The sequence below is a fragment of the Nannospalax galili genome, unplaced genomic scaffold (assembly GCF_000622305.1).
Source record: "Nannospalax galili isolate Female #2095 unplaced genomic scaffold, S.galili_v1.0 scaffold1463, whole genome shotgun sequence".
In the NCBI taxonomy this organism is placed as follows: Eukaryota; Metazoa; Chordata; class Mammalia; order Rodentia; family Spalacidae; genus Nannospalax; species Nannospalax galili.
The window spans coordinates 852340-875708 of NW_008349596.1; the positions used below are offsets into that span (position 1 = coordinate 852340).

The 23369-nt window shown below is 46.1% G+C and overlaps 2 protein-coding genes across 11 annotated transcripts in view; one reads left to right on the plus strand and one right to left on the minus strand.

Annotated features, from left to right (window-relative positions):
- Positions 1–8849, minus strand: part of Arid4b (AT-rich interaction domain 4B) — a 151600-nt gene extending 142751 nt beyond the window's left edge. For 3 of the 8 annotated variants that reach the window (XM_008847024.2, XM_008847025.2, XM_008847023.2), the window contains exons 1-2: positions 8450–8586; positions 7769–7823 (exon numbers count right to left, since the gene is read on the minus strand). In XM_008847024.2, coding sequence (XP_008845246.1) covers positions 7769–7774 — 6 coding nt within the window. In that variant the 5' untranslated portion in view covers positions 7775–7823; positions 8450–8586. Of the gene's footprint in view, positions 1–7768; positions 7824–8449 lie in introns of all 8 variants that reach the window. The other 5 variants (XM_017801648.2, XM_017801647.2, XM_008847027.2 and 2 more) reach the window with 3 other exon arrangements.
- A 363-nt stretch (positions 8850–9212) lies between these two features.
- The window catches only part of Ggps1 (geranylgeranyl diphosphate synthase 1), a 29821-nt gene continuing 15664 nt past the window's right edge, over positions 9213–23369 (plus strand). Inside the window, exons 1-2 of one of the 3 annotated variants that reach the window (XM_008847028.3) lie at positions 9213–9432; positions 19733–19824. In XM_008847028.3, coding sequence (XP_008845250.1) covers positions 19755–19824 — 70 coding nt within the window. In that variant the 5' untranslated portion in view covers positions 9213–9432; positions 19733–19754. Of the gene's footprint in view, positions 9433–9546; positions 10306–17219; positions 17276–19732; positions 19825–23369 lie in introns of those variants that run through there. The other 2 variants (XM_029570375.1, XM_029570376.1) reach the window with 2 other exon arrangements.

A 23369-nucleotide genomic window follows, 5' to 3' on the forward strand; every position in this document is an offset into this window, starting at 1 on the left:
ATTAATAATTTTTTAAAATTTAAATAAAAAATTAAGAGCCAGGTGTGGTGGCGCACGACTTTGATCCCAGCACTCGGGAGGCAGAGGCAGGCAGATCTTTGTGAGTTGGAGGCCAGCCTGGTCTACATAGTGAGTTCCAGGACAGCTGGGGCTACAGGGAGACCCTGTCTCAAAAAGACAAAAAATAAATAAATTACAGCTGGGCATGGCCAACTTTTAACTTCAGCACTCGGGAGGCAAATGCAGGTGGATCTCTCTGTGACACTGAGACCAGCCTGGTATCCACAGAGATCCAGCTGGAGATACAGGGAGACCGTCTCAAAAAGAAAAAAAAAAAAAAAAATGCCAAGTATGGTGACACACACCTTTAATCCCATCACTCTAGAAGCAGAGACTGGTAGATAGAGATAGAGGCCAGCCTGGTTTACATATTGAGTTCTAGGCCAGCTGGGGCTGCAGGGAGACTTTCAAAAAGACAAAAAAAAAAAAAGAAAGAAAAGAAAAAGAAAAAAATTTAAAAAGGTAAATTTATCTCAGTTTTTAAAAATGGTTTTAAGAATAGATATTGCTGGGCGTGGTGGCACACGCCTTTAGTCCCAGCACTTGGGAGGCAGAGGCAGGCGGATCTCTGTGAGTTCAAGGCCAGCCTGGTCTACATAGTGAATTCCAGGACAGCTAGGGCTACAGGGAGACCCTGTCTTAACCCCCCCCCCCAAAAGGCTATTATATTCATGGTTTTCCAAGGTCTTCAGGTACATTATTAAGTTACTAATATGAGAAATCTCTAATTTTCTGACGTAGGCACTTAATTCTTTTTTGTTGTTTTTATTAAATTTTGTTGTATTTCATACAGAATATCTCAAACAATCTGAATCATCTTTATAGCTCCATCCTACTAGCACCGTCCCATAGCCCCCGACTGGAACCCATATGCTCTGTCGTGGGTGTTAAGGCCCACTGTGTCAAGTCAGTGTCCTGAGACGTTCCCCACTGCAAGATCATCCACTTAAGGTCTAGTCAGATCCCTCTTATCTATCTAGCCAAACACCCACCATTCACTTTTTCCTTTTTTTTTTTTTTAAACAGAGCATAGGGTAGGGGTTTATTTACAGAACAGTGGGCACCCCCCCCATTTATGGCTGCACTTGAAAGTTCACACTCATACAGATCCTGTGACTTTATCTCACTGTTTTTGTTTTTTGGTGTTTTTTGAGACAGGATCTCCCTGTAGCCCCAACTGTCCTAGAACTCATATGTAGACCAGGCTGGCCTCGAACTCACAGAGCATCCTCCTGCCTCTGCCTCCCAAGTGCTGGGATTAAAGGCGTGCACCACCATGCCCAGCCTTCACTCTTTTAAATGAAAAAAAAAGAAAAATCAAAATAACTGAGGTCTGTTCAGCTTAATAGTCACTACTCACCCTAGGGAAGACTCAAAGTTGTGAATACCTTAGTTGTACTGAGTCCCAGAAGCCCCCACCACCAACTGAACCAAGAATGCAAATGGAGAGCTGGGTGGTGTGCAACCAGCAGCAAGCACAACTTCAACTCACACCCAACCCATTCCAGGCCATTCACCTCCATTTTCAAGCATGCCCCCACAGTACTATCACTTCTCTACCACCATCTTCCCCAAATTAACCTGACAGCCTATTCTTGTCAGCTTTACTTCCCTCTTGCTCTGTCACAGTGTATCCTCTGCATAGCAATCACTGCTCTGTTCTAAAAATGTGTATCGGATCACTTCACTCTCTTGTTTAAGACTTCCTAACTTATTAGTCCATTTTCCTTTACTGTAATGAAATTCCCAAGGCTGGCTAACTCTTAAAGAGGCCATTCACTTCATATTCTTTTTTAATTTTATTTTATTTATTATTATTTTTTTGCCTTTTTGAAATGGCATCTCCCTGTAGCCCCAGCTGTCCTGGAACTCACTATATAGACCAGGCTGGCCTTGAACTCACAAAGATCTGCCAGCCTCTGCCTCCCAAGTGCTGGAATTAAAGGCGTGTGCCACCATGCCTGGCTTACTTTATTATTTTTATTTATGTGTATGAGTATATTGCCTGCATGTAAGTGCACCAACATTGTGCAATGCCCTTGAAGGTCAGAAGAGGGTACTGGATCTCCTGGAACTGGAGTTAAGGATGGTTGTAAGTGTGGGTGCTGGGAATCGAACCCAGGGTACTCCAAGAGCAGCCAGTGCACTTAATCTCTGAGCCATCTCTCCAGTACCCTCAGCTCATATTTTGGAGGTTGAAAATCCAATATAATACATGGAGTTCCATGTATTCAGTTTTTGATATGGACCTAAATACAGATGCAAAAATAGTAGGACCACGTCTTAAGCCTGGTGATCTGATTTCAATCCCTGGAATCACGTATTGGTGGAAAGGAGAGAACTGACCCCATGAAGTCCTCTGACTTCTCTGACCTCCACATGCGCACTGTGGCATGCATGTGCCCACCACTGTGTGTGTATACATACATATATATATATATATATATATATATATTTTGTTTTGTTTTTGTTTTGTTTTGTTGGGGGGAGACAAGAGCTCACTGTGTAGCCACAACTGGCCTGGAAATCATTCTGTAGACAAGGTTGGTCTCAATCACACAGATACCCACCTGCCTCTGCCTCTCATAGGCTGGGATTAAAAGCATATGACACTACACTCAGCGCCCCCCCCCAAATAATATTTTAAAATTAATTTTAAAGAAGCTTCACGTACCTTGTGTGTGCAGAGCCCAGAACTGTTATCAATTCTGTCTCCTGTCATTCTTCATGTTTTCTTCTTAAATTTTCATTGTATTTATTTATTTTGTATGATGGGGGGGGACATACACCGAGGTCAGAAGGGCTCTGGGTATCAAACTCAGGTTTGTCAGGCTTGGTAACAAGTGTCCCTCTCGCCTGCCCTCTCCGCTTTCTTTCTTTGGTCTTTTTGAGACAGGGTCTTCCTGTAGCTCCAGCTGCCTGGAACTCACTCTGTAGACCAGGCTGACCTCAAACTCACAGAGCATCCGCCTGCCTCTGCTTCCGGAGTGCTGGGATTAAAGGCAAAAACAGTGCCTCTCACTGAACCTGGAGCTCACCAACTCAGTGTGACTAGACTGGCCTAGCTAGGAAGCCCCAGGGATCCTCCTCCCTAGTGCTGAGATTACAAGAGCACCAGGACACCAGCTTTTTACATGGTGCTGGTCATCAGGCCCTCAAGCTTATTCAGCAAGCAACACTTCACAGACTAAGGCCCAGGTCCTTCACATAGGGTCTCAAAATCTTCAGGCTGAAGTGGCCAGGTGGTAGGGTTGCTTGCCTTCATGTAGGAGCCCTGGCTTCAGTCCCCATTCCCTCAGAAAAGAATGGAACGCCTGCCTCCATCTCCCGCTGCCCTTCCAGCCTCACCTCAGGCACATCACTCTTCTCTGTCTCACTGAAGGACCCAGGCTGCCCTTGATCTCACTGAATCTGAGATCCTCCTGCCTCAGTCTCCCGAACGGCTGGCACTAAGTCCTAAAAACACTTCATTCTTTAGGACAACAAAGCTCTTAGTTTCCAGATAGAGCACCTTGTTTTGTTGCTTTCTGTGCAGTATGCCATTTCCTGGTATCTAAAACACTCTTCCCCTTCTCTGGCTAGCAAAAGCTTTAAGGTTCAATTCAGATGTCAACTCCACCAGAAAATTCTGTGGCTCATTCATTCAGATGTCCTTGCACAGTACTAAGTTCAATAGCCGCACAGCAGAACAAATACTCTTAGAATGTGATTGGTTTTCTATGTCTTCTGCTACACTGAGAGAGCAAGCCAGATAGCTTCTGCTCCTTCCTATCACACTTGGTGACACACTGAAACAGTTGCTAAATGAATGGTTTATTTAAAAGAAAAATACCAAAGCAAGAAAGAAAGGGGGCAAAGAAAGAGATGGGAGGAAGGGGAAGGAGAAGGGAAGACAGCAAGTATACACATTCAAGAGAACTGAAAAGGGACATTTATAATCAATTGGTGTTTTTATGTGGCCCAGGCCGGTGATTACTGAAAAGACGATTGGCACATATGAAAAGTCAATCACCAGATTCTACAACCCCTAATCAGCCATCCCCTCCACAGCCTAATGTCTGGCCCATTTGGCCCACTCCAACAATTTACAACAATGGCAATATAGTAAGAAATATTAATGACATGTGCAATGTAAAAACAGAATAAAATTCAGCTTTAAAAAAGGTAGGAAATAGGCCGGGTGCGGTGGCACATGCCTTTAATCCCAGCCCTCAGGAGGCAGAGGCAGGTGGATCTCTGTGAGTTCAAGGCCAGCCTGGTCTACAGAGTGAGTTTCAGGTCAGGGGGGCTACAGGGATACTCTGTCAAAAAGACCCGAAAAAAAAAAAAAAAGGTAGGAAATAGGCCGGGTGCGGTGGCACATGCCTTTAATCCCAGCCCTCAGGAGGCAGAGGCAGGGGGATCTCTGTGAGTTCAAGGCCAGCCTGGTCTACAGAGTGAGTTTCAGGTCAGGGGGGCTACAGGGATACTCTGTCAAAAAGACCAGAAAAAAAAAAAAAGGTAGGAAATAAATCTGACGTAAGTCTTAAAATCATTTATAAGCTTTAATAACCTATGATTTCCTGATAATGTATCATCAGTGATACTGAAAAATCTATCAAAAATATGAAAAACAAATTCACCAGAACATCAACATCACAGTCTACATTAAAGCACAAACCGCTTTTGTATGACAAGTCATATTTCTTAAAAACATACTCTGCAAAACTAACCAAAAGATATAGCACACTAGTCAGGACTGGGCTGTATAGAAATCAATTTTTGAAGGCTATACCATGGGAAAATTGCTTCTAAGTGTGTAACATTTAAATTAGCATATAGATTTTCTTCACTTGATGACTTTAATGCAACCACCAGAGTATCATCATCTCAATACACAGCCACTTAAAACTTTTAAGTGTTTTTGTCACTAACAGGACAAACTATTCACACTTAAAGCTTGCTCCAAACTAGAAATTTGTTTGGCAAGATCCAACAAATGCCACAAATCCTTCCATACCACAAATGTCATCCTAATACAGGACCTGAGAACACAAGCACATGCACACACACAAGCTACAGGAACTTTTCTTCACACATCAAGTTAAGCCGAACATGATGAACACTAAATACCTTCTGTTTCTTTGTTTTTGAGAGCCTCACTATGTAGCAAAGGCTGGCCTCAAACTCACAGTCCTCATTACTAAAGCCTCCTGAGTGCTGGGATTAGAGCAAGCTCTGCCACACTGCCCAGCTAAACACCAGATATATTTTGAATTGCAATTTTAGATAAAGCAAAATAAAAACCATGAGCAGCTTTTCTATTATTTTTATGTGGAAGTGAGTGCACACGAATACCTCATGTGCTGGTGCCTGCAGGGATCAGAGGGTATCAGATCTCCTGGAGCTAGAGTTGTGAGCCACCCACACAGGTGTTGGTAATCAAACTTGGGTTCTGGAAAAGAAGTACTTGCCCTTAACCACTGAGCTATCCATCTTTCACTATGTAAAAAATTAAATTGCAAAAATAAGCTAGACTTTTAATACTAGTGACTGATTCCTCATGATTTCCTATACTTAAAACACAAAGTTCATTGTGAAGTTGGATATTTGTTTTAACAATTTCTTTCTTTTAATATCACTAGAAACAAGTACCTTTTGGGGGGCGGTATCTTTTTGAGACCCATAGCCCCAGCTGATCTGCCACTTGCTTTGTGACCAGGCTGGCCAAATCTCACAGAAATCCACTTGAATCTGCCCTCCAAGTGTTGGATTAAGGGTGTGCATCAAGATGTCTGACTCAAGTACCTTTATTTCAAAGGCAGTAAACATACCAAAAAATTTGCATTTGTCAAATACCATGGAACTTTCTTTTTGCTATTCTGATTGCTTGTTCCAAACTGTCATAACAGACTAGGCTGGCTTTTAAATTACGCTGTAGCCCAAATCAGCCTCTCACTCACTCCATAACCCAGGCTGGCTTTGAACTCCTGACCTTTCGAAGTGCTGGGATTACAGGCACACACTCCATGACTGGCTTCCTACTGTTACTTTTATTTTATTTTTTTTTTTGGTCTTCTTGAGACAGGGTCTCCTGTAGCCCCAGCTGTCCTGGAACTCACTATGTAGACCAGGCTGGCCTCGAACTCACAGAGACCCACCTGCCTCTGCCTCCCGAGTGCTGGCATTAAAGATGTGCGCCACCATGTCCAGCCCTACTCTCATTTTTTAAACAGACTTGTCTTTTTGAAAGGAAATGAAAAGAAGAAAAAAATTAAATTTGTCATATTGTCTACTTGGTACATCTCTTTTAGCCAAACATTTACAGAGAACCTAAGATGTGCCACACATGACAATTGGGAACTGTGACAGATTGCAGCATTTATTCCAAATATTATTCAGCTTCTGAATGTATTATACATGTATCATTCTACTTAAACTTCTCTTAAGAAATTTTCATCCAACACCACACCTAAAAAATTCACCTTTTCCTAATACTTTTTGAACTACTACTGATTATGTTTTCATTTACATGAAAGGAGACAGGAACTTTCAGCAGACATACTGTTCCATGCAGTCTTAGAGCTCTAAACTCACAAAGGAAACTTTAAAAATTGGGCTAAAATGCTTTGCATGATGGACAAAAATTTAAGTAGCAACAGCTTTTGCTTCCCTTCTATAAACAGAGGCATTATAAATTATAACTGGGATGCAACACTGCAAAAGCAACCCTCATTCTGAAAAGAATGTAGTTTTTAAAAACTAGTCCAAAGGAACTGTCAAAAGAACATGGTGTTTACGGCCGAACATGCTATCTGTTGCATTTCCATCCTGCGAATACACACTACCCTTTCCAAGTACATCTGAATTTGTAATGGATCAAAAAGAGAAAACCCTGCTAGTACTTAAGCTCCACCAGTGAAATATATTTGTTTCAGATGCCTGACGCCTTCCATCCTGGAGTGTGTTTTAAAAAAATCATGTACATATTCCTTAAGACGGCAAAAGCCACCTTTCTTTTTATGGCTATAATTTTCTGCACCATACACAAGCTACTTCTTAAGACACTTGTGCTTCTGAGAAGCCATTCAATCAACACGTTTCTGTAGGAGGAACCTTGCCATCCGTTTTCCACGCCACAATGTATGCCAGCGGCACAGATGACAACTTGCAGTCCCGACAGATCAACAGAGGAAAATAAGCCACACAGCCCTCAGTCCCTGGAGACACATGGAGCAACTGCCAAGTCTGATCTCTAAAGGTAAAGATCGCACAACTGCTCTTTTAAAAATCTTCCAAATTGGACTGTCTCTTCAACTATCAGGTTTTCGCTACAAACTCTCAGTCCCGCTCACACAATGAATGAGACTTTCTCCTATCGCTGTAATCGATAGAGCCGCTGTGCACGCAGCACGGCTTCTAGAGTCGGGTTACTTGACCTGCTTTCCGTTTTGCGATTTAAGACGATTTAATTCGCGTAGCTATTCCTACGGCCCGGTGCTTTTGCAAAAGCCCCTCTCTCCCGGACACACGCACGTCTGCCTGCACAACTCCACCGCACAACCGTGGGTGTTCGCGCCGACGGACCCGGGTCTCCCAGGAAGGGTGGGCGACCGGCCCGCACACACCTTCCTCTGCAAAACTCGCAGGCCGGCACGGCAGCCCGCGGCCCACCCCGACTTCCTCCATTCGAAAGCGGCGGCGGCTGGGCTTCCGCAGGCCGCCTTACCTTCATGGTGACTCTGGGGCGGCGATCCCCTCGGCGACACCAACCTCACGAGCACCTGGAGGAGAAACAAAGACGCCCCGTCAGCACCGCCAGCAACCCCCCCGCCCCTGCGTCGTCGGGGCGGGGGAGGTACCGAGACGAACCCGGGCGGCCGGGAGCACCGAGCGGAGCCCCCGAGCCCGAGCAGGCCCGAGCCGCTTTCGGTCGGCTTGACCGCACCATCCCCGAGCCCCCAACCGCCCCCACGGCCCGCCGCTTCCCGCCCCATTGTCGCGACCCGACGGACTTTCCCGTCCTCCACTATGACGCCATTTCTGTCAGAAGAAACTCACAACAAGCCGCGGGTCCGGCGCGGCCTAGACCGGGGCTGCAGCCGTCCGCCCCCACGGGGCCGCTCAGCCCGCGACGCGCGGGCACCGGCCGGGCCTCGGTGAGCCCGCGGAGCGGAGGGCCGCGGCGCGGGGCCTCGCAGTACTGCCCGCCCGAGCAGAGGCCAAGCACCGGGTACTCCGCAGGCGGCTCCCAACCAGAGCCGGGCCAGTGAGGGCGGAGCAGGATCCCGGGAGGCCGAGGCCCCGGACCCCAGCGCCGCCACGGCGCCGCGGCCATCTGCCCCGCTCCCGAGCCGGGCCCGGGCGCTCCCCCCGCCCCAGCAAACGCTAACCCGGAAAATGGCCCTACCTCCAGCCGAGAGAAGGTCCAAGCGCTGCACGTCGAGTTCCCGCTCCGCCTCCCCCCCACAGCAGGCCCGGGGCAGAGACGGGGGAGAAGGCGGCGGGGTCCGGCAGTGGCCGAGGCTCAGGCTCCGGCTCCTCCTCCTCCCGCAGCGGCGACTGGTACCTTTGTTTGGCGACCGCTCCGGCTCCCTCGCGGGGGGAGGGGGAGACGAAAAACCCCTCCCGGACGGAGGTCCGAGCTCCGGTCGCGCTGCCCTCCCGCGGACGGCGGCGACCGACCCTCTGCAGCTCCCTCCGGGCAAAGGTCCAGGCGGCGGCCGTGGCGGCGGCGAGCTGGAGCTCGAGACTCTCCTCCGCTCCTGCACCCGAGCTCCTCACTCCGGACTCGACTGACGGGCAAACATCGCTTCCCCCCACCCGGGGCCCCCCTTCCCTTCTCCCCTCCCCTAAGTTCTTTTCCCCTCCCCTACCTCTTTCCCGGATGGCCTCCCAGACGACCAACGATTGGCTGGAATTCTATAGAGCCCGCCCATGCTCAGTTCCTATTGGTTTGAGGGATACAAACAACGCCGCCATTTTCCCACCAGTTCTATGGAAACAGAAAGTTACGCCTCAAGTCTTCCTGGGAATTGTAGGCCAGTCCTCAGAGCCAACCACCAAACTCTTGCCTGCAAGAACTACAAGACCATCGTGCCCTTCGCCTGCGTGCAACGAAACTGGGGAGGGGAAGGGGGCGCAGCCATCAGGCAGAGGGGAGGTGGCCTGCGACGCCTGCGCAGTGTGACAGGGATGGCGCATTTTCTTGCACCGAGTAATGCGGCGTCGCCGGCCGCTGAGGAGGGCGGAGAGTTCTGTGGTGAAGTAGGGGGTGGGATCTATAGAGGCGTCGGGAGGAGCAGCGGTCTGAACTATAAAGTGAGGAGTTGACGTGCAGAGAACTGCTAGTCCCAGCCTGGGGGCGTGAAGTCGTGAGATCATCGTGGAACCGTGAGCCGTGGCGCTGGCGGCGGGGGGACCCGGATGGGGAGCTGGAAGGGGGCGGGGCGAAGGGGAAGAAAGGAGGGAGAGGACCCGGATGCTGACCCGGCTCGGGGTGACTGGCGGCAGGGAGCCGGGAAGGATGGGGGCACCGGCACGGCCCGCTTTCGAGCCGGGTCCGCCACGGCCCGGGAGGGCTCTTCATGAGCCGTGGTCGCTCGAGCTCGGGAGGGGAAGGCTCTCCGCTTCTCGGTGTAGCCTTTCCGCCACCGGAGCCTGAAAGGAAAAACGACTTGGCGTGGAACTTTCACTTTTTGTATACGTGCTGATGGCTACACTTCACCCTCTGAGGTGTTCGGAGGAGCTTTCATTCTGTCCTTAGTGTGTTGACTGCCCGCCATGTGGGAAAAAAACGGGACGGACCTTACATTTCCTGACTCGAAGTCTGGGCAAGAAATGTTAAAATGTAGGAAACATTAAATGGGCTGGAGCGGTGGCTCAGGGAAGATGGAGAAGCTTCCTAGAGAGGTTAGAGCTCCAGAGCCAGCAGAAGTGACCAAGAAAAGAACAGCCCACACAGCACACTGGAAACCCTTTTCAGGAGGAAGCTGTCCCAGTATGAAAAACTGAGACCCGAGAAGGGGGAGGGGTAACAACCTTTTTAGGCTGGAGGCCGAGACAGGAGGATTACTGTAGGTTCCAGGCCAGCCTAGACTACACAGGGAAACCATATCCGGTCTCCGGCGAAAGAAAACTAAAAAAACATTTTTATTATTCCGGTGATCGAATGAGGAGGAGCTTGGTGTTGTCAAACAAGCATCTCCCAAGGCCAGACTGAACTACCTAAACTCTGTCTCAAAATGAGAAACATTCTGGAGGAGGGTAAGAAAGGCCACTGTGTGATAGTTCAGAGGCGTAAAGAATAAGTGTTATCAATATTCATTGACCTTTGAACAGATTTCCAACAGGTGTTCAGTTTTGAAAGTGGAAAAAGTGTCAGATTCTCCCCTAGGCATTCTGAAGTTACTCCCGTGAATTCATGGAACACCACTACTGTTACCTTTTTACATTTAAATCTAGTACATGGAAACGGAGAATTCTAGCTGTGATAAGTTGGCAGTCTTTTAGGTATAGAGCTCTTTAGACTTCTGTATGAGTATGAGTGTTTTGCCTGTGAGTGCACCCGGCGTCATGCATTGCCAGTGCCAGAAGAGAACCTTGGATGTACTAGAACTGGAGTAACAGGTGGTTGTTAGCTGTCATGTGGGTGCTGAGACCCAAACCCAAGGTCCTCAGCAAGAGCAACCAGTGCCCTTAACCACTGAGCCATCTCTCCAGATCTGCTTAGATGCCTAAGAAGATGCAAGACGCATTCATGTCTGGTTCCTACAAAAATTGAGGCTCCTCAGTTTTCCCACCACTGAGAATACTTATGTAAATATTTTCTGGGAAAGAAACATGAATTTCCTTACATGAGTATTGTTAAACTGTGAATGAGCAGAAGAAAAAACAAAGCTAGGCCTAATGATGCATCCCTTTAATCCCAGCACTTAGGAGACAGAGGCAGGCAGATCTCAGTGGGATTGAGGTCAGCCTGGTCTACATAGCAAGTTCCAGGCCAGCTGGGGCTGCAGGGAAACCCCGTCCTTAAAAAAGTCAGGGATTTAAACAAAGTGCCACTCTGATTTGTGTGCAATAGTTCACCTGTTACTGACTCAGGCAAATTGTGTGTGTGTGTGTGTGTGTGTGTGTGTGTGCATGTATGTGTGTGTCAATGAATGTATTGTCTGCATTTGTGTAAGTACATTTGTGTAGATGTACCTGTACCTGTGTCATACATTTCTCACAGTGATCAGAAGAGGGCATCAGATTTCCCTGGAACTGGAGTTACAGGCGGTTATTAACTGCCATGTGGGTACTAGGAACTGAACCCAGGTCTTCTGTGTGCGCCACCACGCCCGGCTAGCATCATGATTCTTATTCCCAACCTATGTGAAAAGAGATGGCTACTGGTTGATTGAAACAGAGCATATAAAAGGCTTTGAGGGCTTGATGACTTAGCTTGCAAGTGCAAGGCTCTGGATTTCACCCCAACACCAACAAACAACAAAGATCCTTTTTTATTCTACCTTTAATCCTAGTCGGTAATTATCTGTTGCCAGCATCATTTTTCTTCCCTTTGCGTCTTCTTTTTCTTTTAACCTCTAAGAACAAGGTAACTATGTACAAAATTAAACTGTAAGGTAATGAATTAGTAAATTGGACCAGGCATAGTGTCCCACACTTGTAATCCCAGCACTCCAGAGGCTGAGACAGTAAGGTCAAGAGTTCAAGGCCCATCTGGACTACACAGGGATTCCAGACCAGTCTAGGATGCATAGCATCTTAGAATGCAAAGCCCTATCTTGAGGGAGAAAAAAATGTTGCTAAATTGGTATTTGGATTCTTTCGGAATATTTTTATAAGCTTTCTTCTCCTTGTGTTGTGCTTAGCGTTAATTACTACTCAAGGCAGATGTGGGCCTTTTCTTGGGAGATAGGGGTTGAGACAGGGTCTCTTGTAGCCCAAGCTGGCCATGAATTCCTCCTCTTCCTTCCACTTCCCAAATGCTGGGATTACAGACTTGTGCTACTGTGCTTGGCTAGAAATGTTGTGTATGGGATGTTGCTCCTTGAATTATGTTACTAAGATAATTTCCCTTGGTCAGGTGCTGATTTTTGTAGAATTGTCTGGCATAGTTAATTATTGAGAATAAACTATGAGCTGAAGAGATGGCTCAGCAGTTAAGAGCCCCGCTGCTCTTGCAGAGGGTCCTGAGTTCAGTTCCCGTTACCCACATCAGGTGGCCCAGCAGCTACCTGTAACTCCAGCTCGAATGGATCCAGCGCCCTCTTCTAGCTTTTGCAGGCATACACGTGCACGTGATGTACACTCACATAAATTAAAATTAAAATTAAAAAAAAAACAACTATACCGGTTATGGTGCATGATGGCTAATCTTGGGTGTCAGCTTAACTGGATCTGGGATTAACTGAAATGAAAGAGATCTTCTTGATTGGATCATATGAAACTGGAAGACACACCCTAAATGTGGGTGTTACCTTCTGATGGCAGCAGGTATAAAAGGCCAAGGCAGAAGAGTACGACGCCAGGCTTCTTGCTGCTTGCCTTCTCTCTTGCTGGTGAGTTCGCCTTGCTGCTATAGACTGAAGATTAGCTGATCTTTTGGAATTTGTCCACTACTGAGACATCCAGCTTTGTGGACTGAGCAACTATGGATTCTCAGCCTCTCCAGTGTGGTGCAGACGTTGTTGGACTACTCGGACCCTATCCTGTGAGCTAAGCTGATAAATCTCTATACATATATATTTCATTCTACTGGTTCTGTTTCTTTGGAGAACCTTGACTAATACACGGTGGCACACGCCTTTAATCCTGGTACTCAGGAGGCAGAGGCAGGTGGAGCTCTACCAGCTCAAGGCCAGCCTGGTCTACAATAGTGATTTCCAGGCCAGCCTGGGCTACAGGGAGACCCTGTCTCAAAAAAACAAACAATAAAAATAATAATAAGATAAACTACAAAACAAGATGCTTTTGAGGCTGGGAAGGTGGCTTAGTACATAAAGTGCTTACTTTGAAAGCGTGATGATCAGAGTTCCATCCCCAGCACCTGTGTGAAAGACAGTCGTGATAGCGCACCTATAATCTCAGCAAGGGGGAAGCAGAGATAAGCAAGTCCCTGGGGCTTGCTGCGAAAGTATGCTTGTCACTGGGCATGGTGACACACACATGTAATCCTAGTGCTTAGAGGCTAAGGAAGGATTAATTCTGGGCTAGCCTGAGCTGCATGGGGTAACCCTGCCTTAAAAACAAAGTGAATGTGTGTTTTGATCCTAAGGAACAACTGAACAATGCACTAGTTTCATTCCTTGACTCCCATTTGTGAACCGCCTTCGATAAAAAGCTAAGAGCCCTGAGGGCGCTGCGAAAACAGCTCCTTCGGTCAAATGCTACACAAAGCATGAGGATCTGAATTCAGATCCCCAGATCCCGTGTTTTAAAAGCCAAGCTCTACAGCCCACATCTGTAACCCCAGCACTAGGCAGGGCAGGGGATCCTCAGAGTTCATTGGCCAGCCAGTCTAGCTGAATTAGTAAGCCCCAGGTTCAATGAGGAACCTTGCCTCAAAAGTAAGGTAGGGGCTGGAGAGATGACTCAGTGGTTAAGACTACTACCTACTCTTGCAGAGGACCTGGGTTCAGTTTCTAGCACCCAGTGGTGGCTGGAACTCCAGTTCCAGGGGACCCAATCCTCTTCTGACCTCCATGGGCATTGCACAACATGGATGCACTTATATACATGCAGGTAATATACTCATACAGATAAAATGAAAAAAGTGAGGTAGAAAATGATCGAGGAAGGCACCTGAGATTATCTTCAAGCCTCTACACAGACGCGTGCACACACGCATGCATATATGCACATAAACACAATTCTTTTAAGTTTTATATGCGTGTGTATGGATGGATGTGGTTCCACAGTGCCCATGTGGAGGCTAGAGAACAACTTGTGGGAGTCTATCCTCTCCTCCCACCATGTGGGGTCCCAGAGATTGAACTCTGGTTGTCAGGCTTGGTGGCAAAGACTTTACCTTACCAAGACTGAGCCATCTCGCTGACTCCACACACAAAAAATTTTTTAACGAGTTAATTACTGAGAGTTAGCTCACACTTGTAATCCCAGTACAGGAGAATCACCACTTTGAGGCCAGCCTGTGCTGCTTATCAAGACTGATGCAAAAAAAAAAACAAAAGGCAGTAATTCTTATGTCTTAGCCTATGATTGTACGAACATGAATGTTTTTCTGCTCAAGATTAAAGGGTGAAGGTATTCTGTCCCTGAAGATTCTGAGTACACTTACATTATCCCCTGCATTCTGTATAGTTTTTTGTTGGTGTGCCTATGTCTGTGGAGGTCATAGATGCCTTAGAGGATCCATAACGTTTCTCATATTCTCCAAGGCTTATTGGACCTATGAGATGGTGTTGCTAAAATTACTTCTAGAAGGCACATGTGGCAACCCACCCCCTCCTACCACCGTCCTTACAACAAAACGTGCTATAATTTCTCCACAGAACAGTTTGGTGAGCCAAAGACTTTATTGGACTTTCAACAGATCCGTGGGTGAGGGGGTTACTTACAGAAGTGTGGGTGCGGGTAGGCTCCCCTCTACATAGCAGTACAGACCCTGTGACCTCCCAGCGGCTGCCCAAGATGGCGAAGGCCACCCCTCTCACCACCGGCTTCCCCGACCCTATCCTTAGTCCCTCCCCCATGTACCCCTCAGGCCAACTGGTTGGATGGAAGGCATGAGTGACTCTTTCTGCCCCTCCCCTCCTATGGAAAGTTTGTTAGTGGTGATCAGAGCAAGTGGGTGAATCCCAGCTTGAAAAGAAGGCATTTGTCCCCGCTTGCCAGTCTAGCTTGCCAGTTGGGGGACAAGCCCATACAATGAATGCTTCAGACTACATGAAAGCACCAAAAAACTTGCACAGGGCTGGCAAGATGGCTCAGCAGATAAAAGTGCTTCCACCAAGCCTGACTACCTGTGTTCAGTCCCTGGGGGCAACACAAACAGTTGGTGGTAACTGCGCCACCTTTTAGCATGTGCCTTGAATGCATGTTGCACAACATTTCTTTCCTACTGTTGTCATATTGTACATCATAGTCCATGGTGGAAAAGCAAGTATACGGTAGGAATTACATGTTCACCACACACACACACACACACACACACTCTTTTTTTTTTTAAACACAATTTCGTTCAAGCCTGGTCCTGGCTTGGAACTTTCTGTGTAGCCCAGGCTATCCTGAAGCTCATTGCAGTCCTTCTGCCTCAGCTCCTGAGTGCTAGGATTACAAGTGTGAGCCACCACACCTAGCTTTTGGTTTGCTCCTTTTTCCCTTCTGTTGGTCACTCTGTACAAGGAAGTAGGGATGCTAAATACCCACTCTCACTGAATTGGATGGTCTGAGAACTTTTTGAGCTCTTCAGTGTGCTGTAACGATGGAAAGGTGGCAGTGATCATCAGACTTTGGATATTCTCGTCCTTTGCTGTCACTTGTCAGTATTTATTCAACGTCTTCAGATTTATGTGGGGGCATGCGTACTTACTTACCTGCATCAGTGTGTTCATTCACCAAAATGATGTGTAAAAGGCCTTATATTTGTAGCTCAAGTATATGTTACATTTTCCCCACGGTTTTCTCAAACGATTACTATAAACTGCTTTCAAAGGCCCTATAAGTAGGCGGGCTGTTGAGGAGGGGTCAGATGAGTCTAGGGCTTTGGTGGGTACTTTCCTAAGGGAAAAGACCCTGAAAGGGAAAACAGACAATCCCGTAATACCCCACAAGCAATAACATAGCAGCTAGGAGGACTGTGGTCACATGGCACTGGGGAATCAGGCCTCCACCTCAGTCAAGCTGCCTCTGTTACTCAGTGGCCCAGCGCTACCTCGCATCCCTAGGGAAGGGGGTCACATATCCATGGGTGCGTGTCCATTGAAGTTCCTCCACCGGGGGTGCCTAGTGCCAGGAAGCAAGCTCATCATTCTTGAGACAGTGCTCCTTAGTGCAGAGGTGAGGGGGGCCACCACAGCTGAGCAGGTACTAGGCCCGGGTCCTTCTAATACTGGCTCAGGACCCCTGTGGTACTGGCTGTGGCAGCAGTAACTGCAACAGTGCCTCTTCTTGGCAGACGATCACCATTTGTGATGGTCCACCCATGGACTAGTCCGGCAAATTCTGCAGAAGCCTGGGGAAACACTAGCTGGAATCCCTGCCAGCAGCCTGCCGGTTCCTGGTTCCCCAGCAGCCCACCAGGAGGCATTCAGGCAATGCTAGGGTACTGGAGAAGGGCCTTTTCTCACTGAGACCCTGCAGCCCTCGTGCTGTAGGCTGTGCTGCAGCATCTTGCTGCCCTTGCCCAGTCATGGTGGACCTTATGATTTCTAACAGATTCACTTCCCCTAGGCACCAGTCAGCAGCCCAATTACCACCCTGGTTTACATTTGTTTAAAAACCAGTAAGGAGTAAAATGGCTGTATTCCTGAGAATAGATGATGAAGTCATGGTCGGAGATGACAGAGCTGCAAAAGATGGATTCCAGAATTTATGATGTTAGGCTGGGCGTGGCGGCGCATGCCTTTAATCCCAGCACTTGGGATGCAGAGGCAGGCGCATCTCTACTGGCTAACGTTAGCCTGGCCTACATAGTGAGGTCCAGTCCTTCCAGGGCTACGCAGTGAGACTCTGCCTAAAAACAAGAAGAAATGTAATGGTATGAAGTGACTAGGGCAGATTTCAAATCTGAAGAGCACATCCTTAGTGCTGCAGTAAGCAAAAAGCGCCAGCACACCCTCGTTGATGTGATGTGATGTGGTATGATGGGCACAGGGTAGCTAGTTCCCGTTCCACAGGTTCTACCGGGGCTATAGGAAGATCCTGTCTAAAAAAGTAATAATAGCAATCCCTCATGCCCAAGAGGCTAAGCTAACCTAAATAGTGCCTCACAGTTGTGCCTGGAGACTTGTCTAGGTCATTCTAGATCCTGCCAAGTTGACAACACTAACCATCACAGACGCCTTCCAATCCCAAAATTCTGTGGCACGCAACTCTGAACAGCACTAATCATGAACTGCTATTATATAACTGTACTATGTTTTGTGTTTACATATATACAGTGAAGCCAAAACAGGTTACGAGGAGAGGACTTGTGATCCTAGAGACCTAAAGTGTGCCAGAGATGCCGTATTGTTAGAAGAGAAAAGCCTGTAAGGATAAAATGGGAGTAGGTATTCTTAGAGAAAGAAATTCACCAGTAAAGGAAGCCGCTGCATCGACCAGGATTGGAGCCAGGGGTGGTGGTGCATGCCTTTAATCCCAACATTCAAGAAGCAGAGGCAGGCAGGCGAATCTCTGTGTGTTCAAGTCCAGCTGGGACTGGGGACCCAGTCTCAGAAAGAACAACAGCAACAAAAACCAAAGACCAGGATTGAAGCTAGGCAAAGTTAGGGTTAAGGCTTCTTGTAATCCCAGCATTTGGGAATAGAGGCAGGAGGATCAGGAGTTGAAGGCTAGCCTGGTCTGCATGAGATCCTGCCTCAAAAATACACATATACGTACATGTGTGCCATGGTTTTATGTTCTAGGGAGTATTGTACTAAATGCAAATTTCAGCATAATTAGGGGCTAGAGAGATGGCTCAGCAGTTAAGAGCACTGGCTGGGTTAGAGGACCTGGGTTAGAGTCCCAGCACCCATTTGTGGCTAGCAACTGCCCATAATTCCAGTTCCAGGAGATCTGACACCCTCTTCTGACCTCCATGGGCATTGCATGACATGGGTGCATTTACATACATGCAGGCAATACGCTCATACACACAAAATAAAAATAATAAATAAAATACTTTAAAATTCAAAATAAACATTACAGGGTGGGTTGGGGGGTGTTTTTTGTTTTCTTGCTTTGTTTTTTTGACAGGATCCTTGCTAACCTGACACTCTCAGATCCATCTGCCTCTGCCTCTTGAGTCCCAGGACCAAAGGTGTGTGCTGCCAAGCCCAGCCACTGTAGGAAAACTTTCAAAATCAAGTAATTGCATTCAAATTGGTGTGCTTCTTAAAACTTCTCTGAAATTAACTTTAGAAAAAATAGTCTTCCTCATAAATTATAAAACACATCCATCTTAAAGTTCATAGAAAGAATGCTTGCTACTTCGTAATCATTAAATGTAGAAATATCTATTTTAAGGATTTGTTTGGCATTTCTTTTATAATTAACTACGAAAGGCTTACTATAAGTTACCTAGGAAAACCACTTAAAAATCAGCCAAACATTCTGACCAGTATAAGCACTAGAATGAAGAGCTTTCCTTTTGAACAACTTGAGATGTATTTATATACCACCCATCTAGAGTGCAGGACTCAAGCTGAGTATGCTGGCCCATGTCTGTAGTCCTGCCCCCTTTGGAAGCTGAGGTGAGGAGATTGCTTGAGCCCGTGATTTCAAGGGCAGGTTGGGCATGATAGGAAGATCCCATCTCAAAACAAAGCCAAGTATGGTGGTGCATGTCTGTAATCCAAGCACTCAGGACACTGAGGCAGGAAGATAAGTTGGAGGCCATGTGAGCTATATAAGCAGTAAGAACCTGATTCAAAACTTGAAAGAAAGAAAAAGAAAGAAAGAGAGAGAGAGAGAGAGAGAGAGAGAGAGAGAGAGGGAGGGAGGGAGGGAGGGAGGAAGGAAGGAAAAAAAGAAAAAGGTAGGTCATGTGTGCACACCCTTAATCTCAGCACTCAGAAGACAGAGGCAGGCAGATCTCTGTGATTCCAGACCAGCCTTGTCTCCATATCCAATTCCAGGCTAGCAGGGGCTACAGGGAGACCCAATCTCAGAAAAATTAATCTTCTGCACGTTTTTTTAAAATATTTTATTTTTTTTAATGGTTTCCGTGTATTTCCTGCATGTAGGTAAGTGCACCTGTGTCAAGCAATGCCCTCAGAGGACAAGAAGAGACTGTCGGATCCCCTGGAACTAGAGTTACGGACAGTTGTTGGCTGCCATGTGGGTGCTGGGATACGAACCCGCGTCTTCAGCAAGAACAACCAGTGTTCTTAACCATCTCTCCAGCCCCTCTTCTGTATGTTTTAGTGCATTCACAGAGTGTACAGCCATCACAACATTCTAGTAACATTTTGAGATACCCCCAGGGGAAAAAAAAAAAAAACCAAACCTCATTATTAACAGTCAGTCCTTATTTCTGTGCAGAAACCACTAAGCTGCTTTCCCCACCGTAGATATGGCCAGATTTAGAACATTTTGGGGATTTTTTTTTTTTTTTTTTTTTTTTTTTTTTTTTTGTGGTCTTTTTGAGACAGGGTTGCCCTATAGCCACCACTGACCTGGATTTGCTAAGTAGACCACCTGGCCTCTGGAACTCACAGAGATCTGCCTTGCCTCTGCCTCCCGCATGCGGGATTAAAAGCGTGGGATTAAAAGCATGGGCCTCCCCACTCCCTGCTCTTCAAAACCGTATCGGACAAATAGGATCCTTTGTGTGTGCTTTGGTGACTGGCTTCTTTCCATTTCCGTAGTGTTTTCAAAGTTTTTTTGTGCATGTAATGTTTTTCTACTGAAATAAAGTTTGTCTTTGTTTCCCAAAACACCTTGAGATACAAATTCCTTTGTAGTCTGACACTTAGAATTTGATTTGTGAAATCACTGTTGTATTTCTCCTTTTTGACAGATCAACTTTGAAATTCAAAACCATGGAAAAGACTGAAGAAAAGGCACAGCGGATTCTTCTAGAGCCCTATCGCTACTTACTCCAGCTACCAGGCAAGAGAGCCATTTGGTTATTGTCCACAGAGCACGCTTTTTAGAGTAGTACTCATTCACATGTTGACAGACAGGTTAGACTGGAATAGATCTCCAGATTTTCTGTTCAAGGTGAAACTGTGGGAGAAATTATAAACAGAACTTATGATGAAGTTTTTGTTTTACAGAAACAGGATCTTACTATATATCCCTTACCATCTTGGAACTCAATGTATAGATCAGGGTGACCTAGAATTGTGGTGAACTTCCTGTCTCTGCCTCCCAAATACTAGAATTACAGGCATACAATACCATGGCCAGTCCCCAAAAGATGTAACTGTCAGTTGTACAACATATAGTTAAAGTAGAAATACTTTGCTGGGTATGGTAGCACACACCTTTAATCCAGGCTAGGCAAGCACATCTCTGAGTTTGAGGCCAGTTTGGCTTACATACAACTTCCAGGCCAGCCATGGACTATTTTGGGAGATGCTGTCTCAAAAAATTTTTTTAAATGAAAACACTTGGCGTGGTATGGTCATTGCACTCTTGAATGCTGAGTAGCTATGATTGCCTACACAAGACCTGCACAAGATTGGGCCCTTTGTGTGACGGTGGCCGCAGACTCTGTGACAAGAGTGATACCATGAGAGGGGAAGGAGAGGTGGGAAGACGTGGGCAAAGTTTCATGTGACAAGAAAGAAAAGAGGAGCCTTGGGGGTGTGGGGTGGGGAGGGGAGACAGGGTGAGGGAAGGGGTAAAATTTTGACAAATGCCATAGTGAAGCCTAATTCTTTATATGTTAATAAAAAAAAAAAAGTTTTGTAAAAAATAGATTGAACCCCTCAACATTCTGTCATGGAGGGACTCACAAGGCCCCATATATTTCTGGGATCTATAGGCAGTTCACCATTGCCAGGGGTCATTTTATTCAATGTTGTAGCCACTGGTAAGTTGCACCTGTTCCTGCAAATAATTTCCTACCCATGCTCATGTAAGTAACTCTAAATGCATTGGGTCACCAAAAACAAAAATGGGGAGGGGTTCCTAATTTTTTTTATTATGAATAAAGCACAGTGAAGCCTTTTTTTTTTTCTGTCTTTTTGAGACACGGTCTTCCTGTAGCCCCAGCTGTCCTGGAACTAACTATGTAGACCAGGTTGGCCTTGAACTCACAGAGATCTGCCTGCCTCTGCCTCCCAAATGCTGGATTAAAGGTGTACGCTACCATGCCCGGCCTCATAGTAAAGACTTTAAAATAAAAATACTTAAAACATTTTGGAACCCCATTGAAGGTGTTGGTCTTTGTGAATAATACACATTAAACTATTAGTTACTTTGAGAGCCAAGTAATAATACGCCCAAGTCAGAGTACCACTTAGCTGGGCTGTAATCTTGTCAGTCCTAAGGTAAAGACAGAGATCACAAGTTCAGTGCAAGTGTGGGCTATCTAGCAAGGCACTCTTTGACTAGGGGTGGGGTGGGGGTGGACACCATGACACATCTCTCTCTCTCTCTCTCTCTCTCTCTCACACACACACACACACACACACACACACACACACACACACAGTGTATCCCCCTGGCCATGGCTTCCTAGTCTAACAGTGGCCCGGTCACACATATGTACAGTGTTTTTGTTTTCTTTTGCTGATGGCTTGTTGTTGTTTGGAGATGTGGGAGGCTTCCTTTTTGTGCTAGGGATCTAGCCCCAGAGCCTTGAACTTGCTAGGCAAGTGCTGTACCACTGAGGTGCACCATCAACTCCTCTTTTGCTCTGGTTTTTGAACTTTGCCTAGGAATGGTAATAAAAGTCAATGATAAACCTAGATTCTTATAGTAAGAACCATTTATAGCTGGTATGTCTATAGTCGTAGCTACTCAGAAGCTGAAGCAGGAGGATCACTGAGCCCAGGAGTTCTTGGCCAGCTTAGGCAACATAATAAGACCACACAATAAAATTTTTACTGGGAAAAATGTATGAACCAATTACTTAGAAGTTGGCATGCTTTTTCTCATAAAAATAATAAAAGGTGATGAGCTCTTTGACAGTCATAATAACCTATTTAACACCTATGTAACCAAACAACAATAATGCTAATAATGCTTTCTTCTCAATCACGGTCTTGCGGGGAGGGGAGGTCTTGGGCAATTCAGGGTTATAGGATTACATTGTGTAGCCCAGGGAGTTGTGAATGAGAATTCCTGGAAAGAAGCTGTGACTACAAAGCTTTATTGACTGATTAGAACTTCAGTGATCTGGAGAGGCTGGCATTTTACAAGTCCAGAGGCAATTATCTTGGGGTGTCTTTAGCCCCGCTTAATAACTTCTATAAGTGACCATTAGGTAAATCCTTTGGGATGTGTGAACAGACCCCGACTTTCCACCAACCAAACTAAGAATGCTGTCAGATTGCATTTGAGGAGGTCTCTAGCTGAGTTCCCCTGCTTTGCTGTCACCCACCTACCCGTTGTACCCACCAATGCAATTGAAAATGTATTGTTTTATGACTTTCTTTGTTCTCTTCTATAAAAAGTTCATGAGGAGCTAGAGAGTTGACTCAGTGATTAAGAGCACTGACTGCTCTTGCAGAGGATCCTGGTTTGATTCCCAGCACCCACATGGTGATGAAGTACCATCCTAACTCCAGTTCTAGGGGATCCAATTCCCTCTTCTGACCTCCGTGGGCATCACACGACACAGGTGCACTTAACACATGTGCAATAAAATAAAAATCACAACTAAAACATGCAACATATTTGGGGAAGCCTAAATCCTGGTCCACGGTCACTCATATTTGGATCCAGAATAAACCACCTCTTTTATTCCTTTGAGATGAAAGCTATTTCAACAGTGTTCTTCAACACATTTTTATTTCTGCTCTAAAATGGACACCTTTGGGGGATGGGGAGATGGCTCAGTAGGGTAAAGTGCCTGCTGTGGGAGCAGAGACCTATGTTTGGATCCCTAGAACCTGTGTCAAGAGCCAGGCATGGTGGGACATGAATGGACTACCAGGGTTGGAAGGATAGAGATAGGCAAATCTTGAAGCTCATTGGCCAGCCAGCCTGGTTGACTGCCTCAAACAAAGGTGGAAAGCAATCAAGGCAAGACACCAGAGAGAGAGAGAGAGAGAGAGAGAGAGAGAGACTCAGTGGCAATATATACATTGTTTTGTTTTGTTGAGATGATTTCCTATAGCCCCAACTGGCCTAGAACTCACTGTGTAGAGCAGACTGGCCTTGATCTCACAGAAATCCACCTGCCTCTGTCTTTTAAGTGCTGGCATTAAAGGCATGCGTCAACAGGCCTGACTTCTTTTTTAATGTTTTTTAAAAAATATTTTATTGTTTTTAGTTTTTTTTTTTAATTAGAAGAAGCATTTCATTACAACAGCATTAACCTATTCAATAACATTTTTCTGAGCTAGGGTACATCTCTTTCAAAATTGGCTGTACATTTTTAGGTTTACAGATGAATTATTAAGCTTATATAATCTTTAACTCATTGTAAACTCTATAAGACATAAAATTAAATGAGGTTCCAACGTTTAAAAAAGATCTCC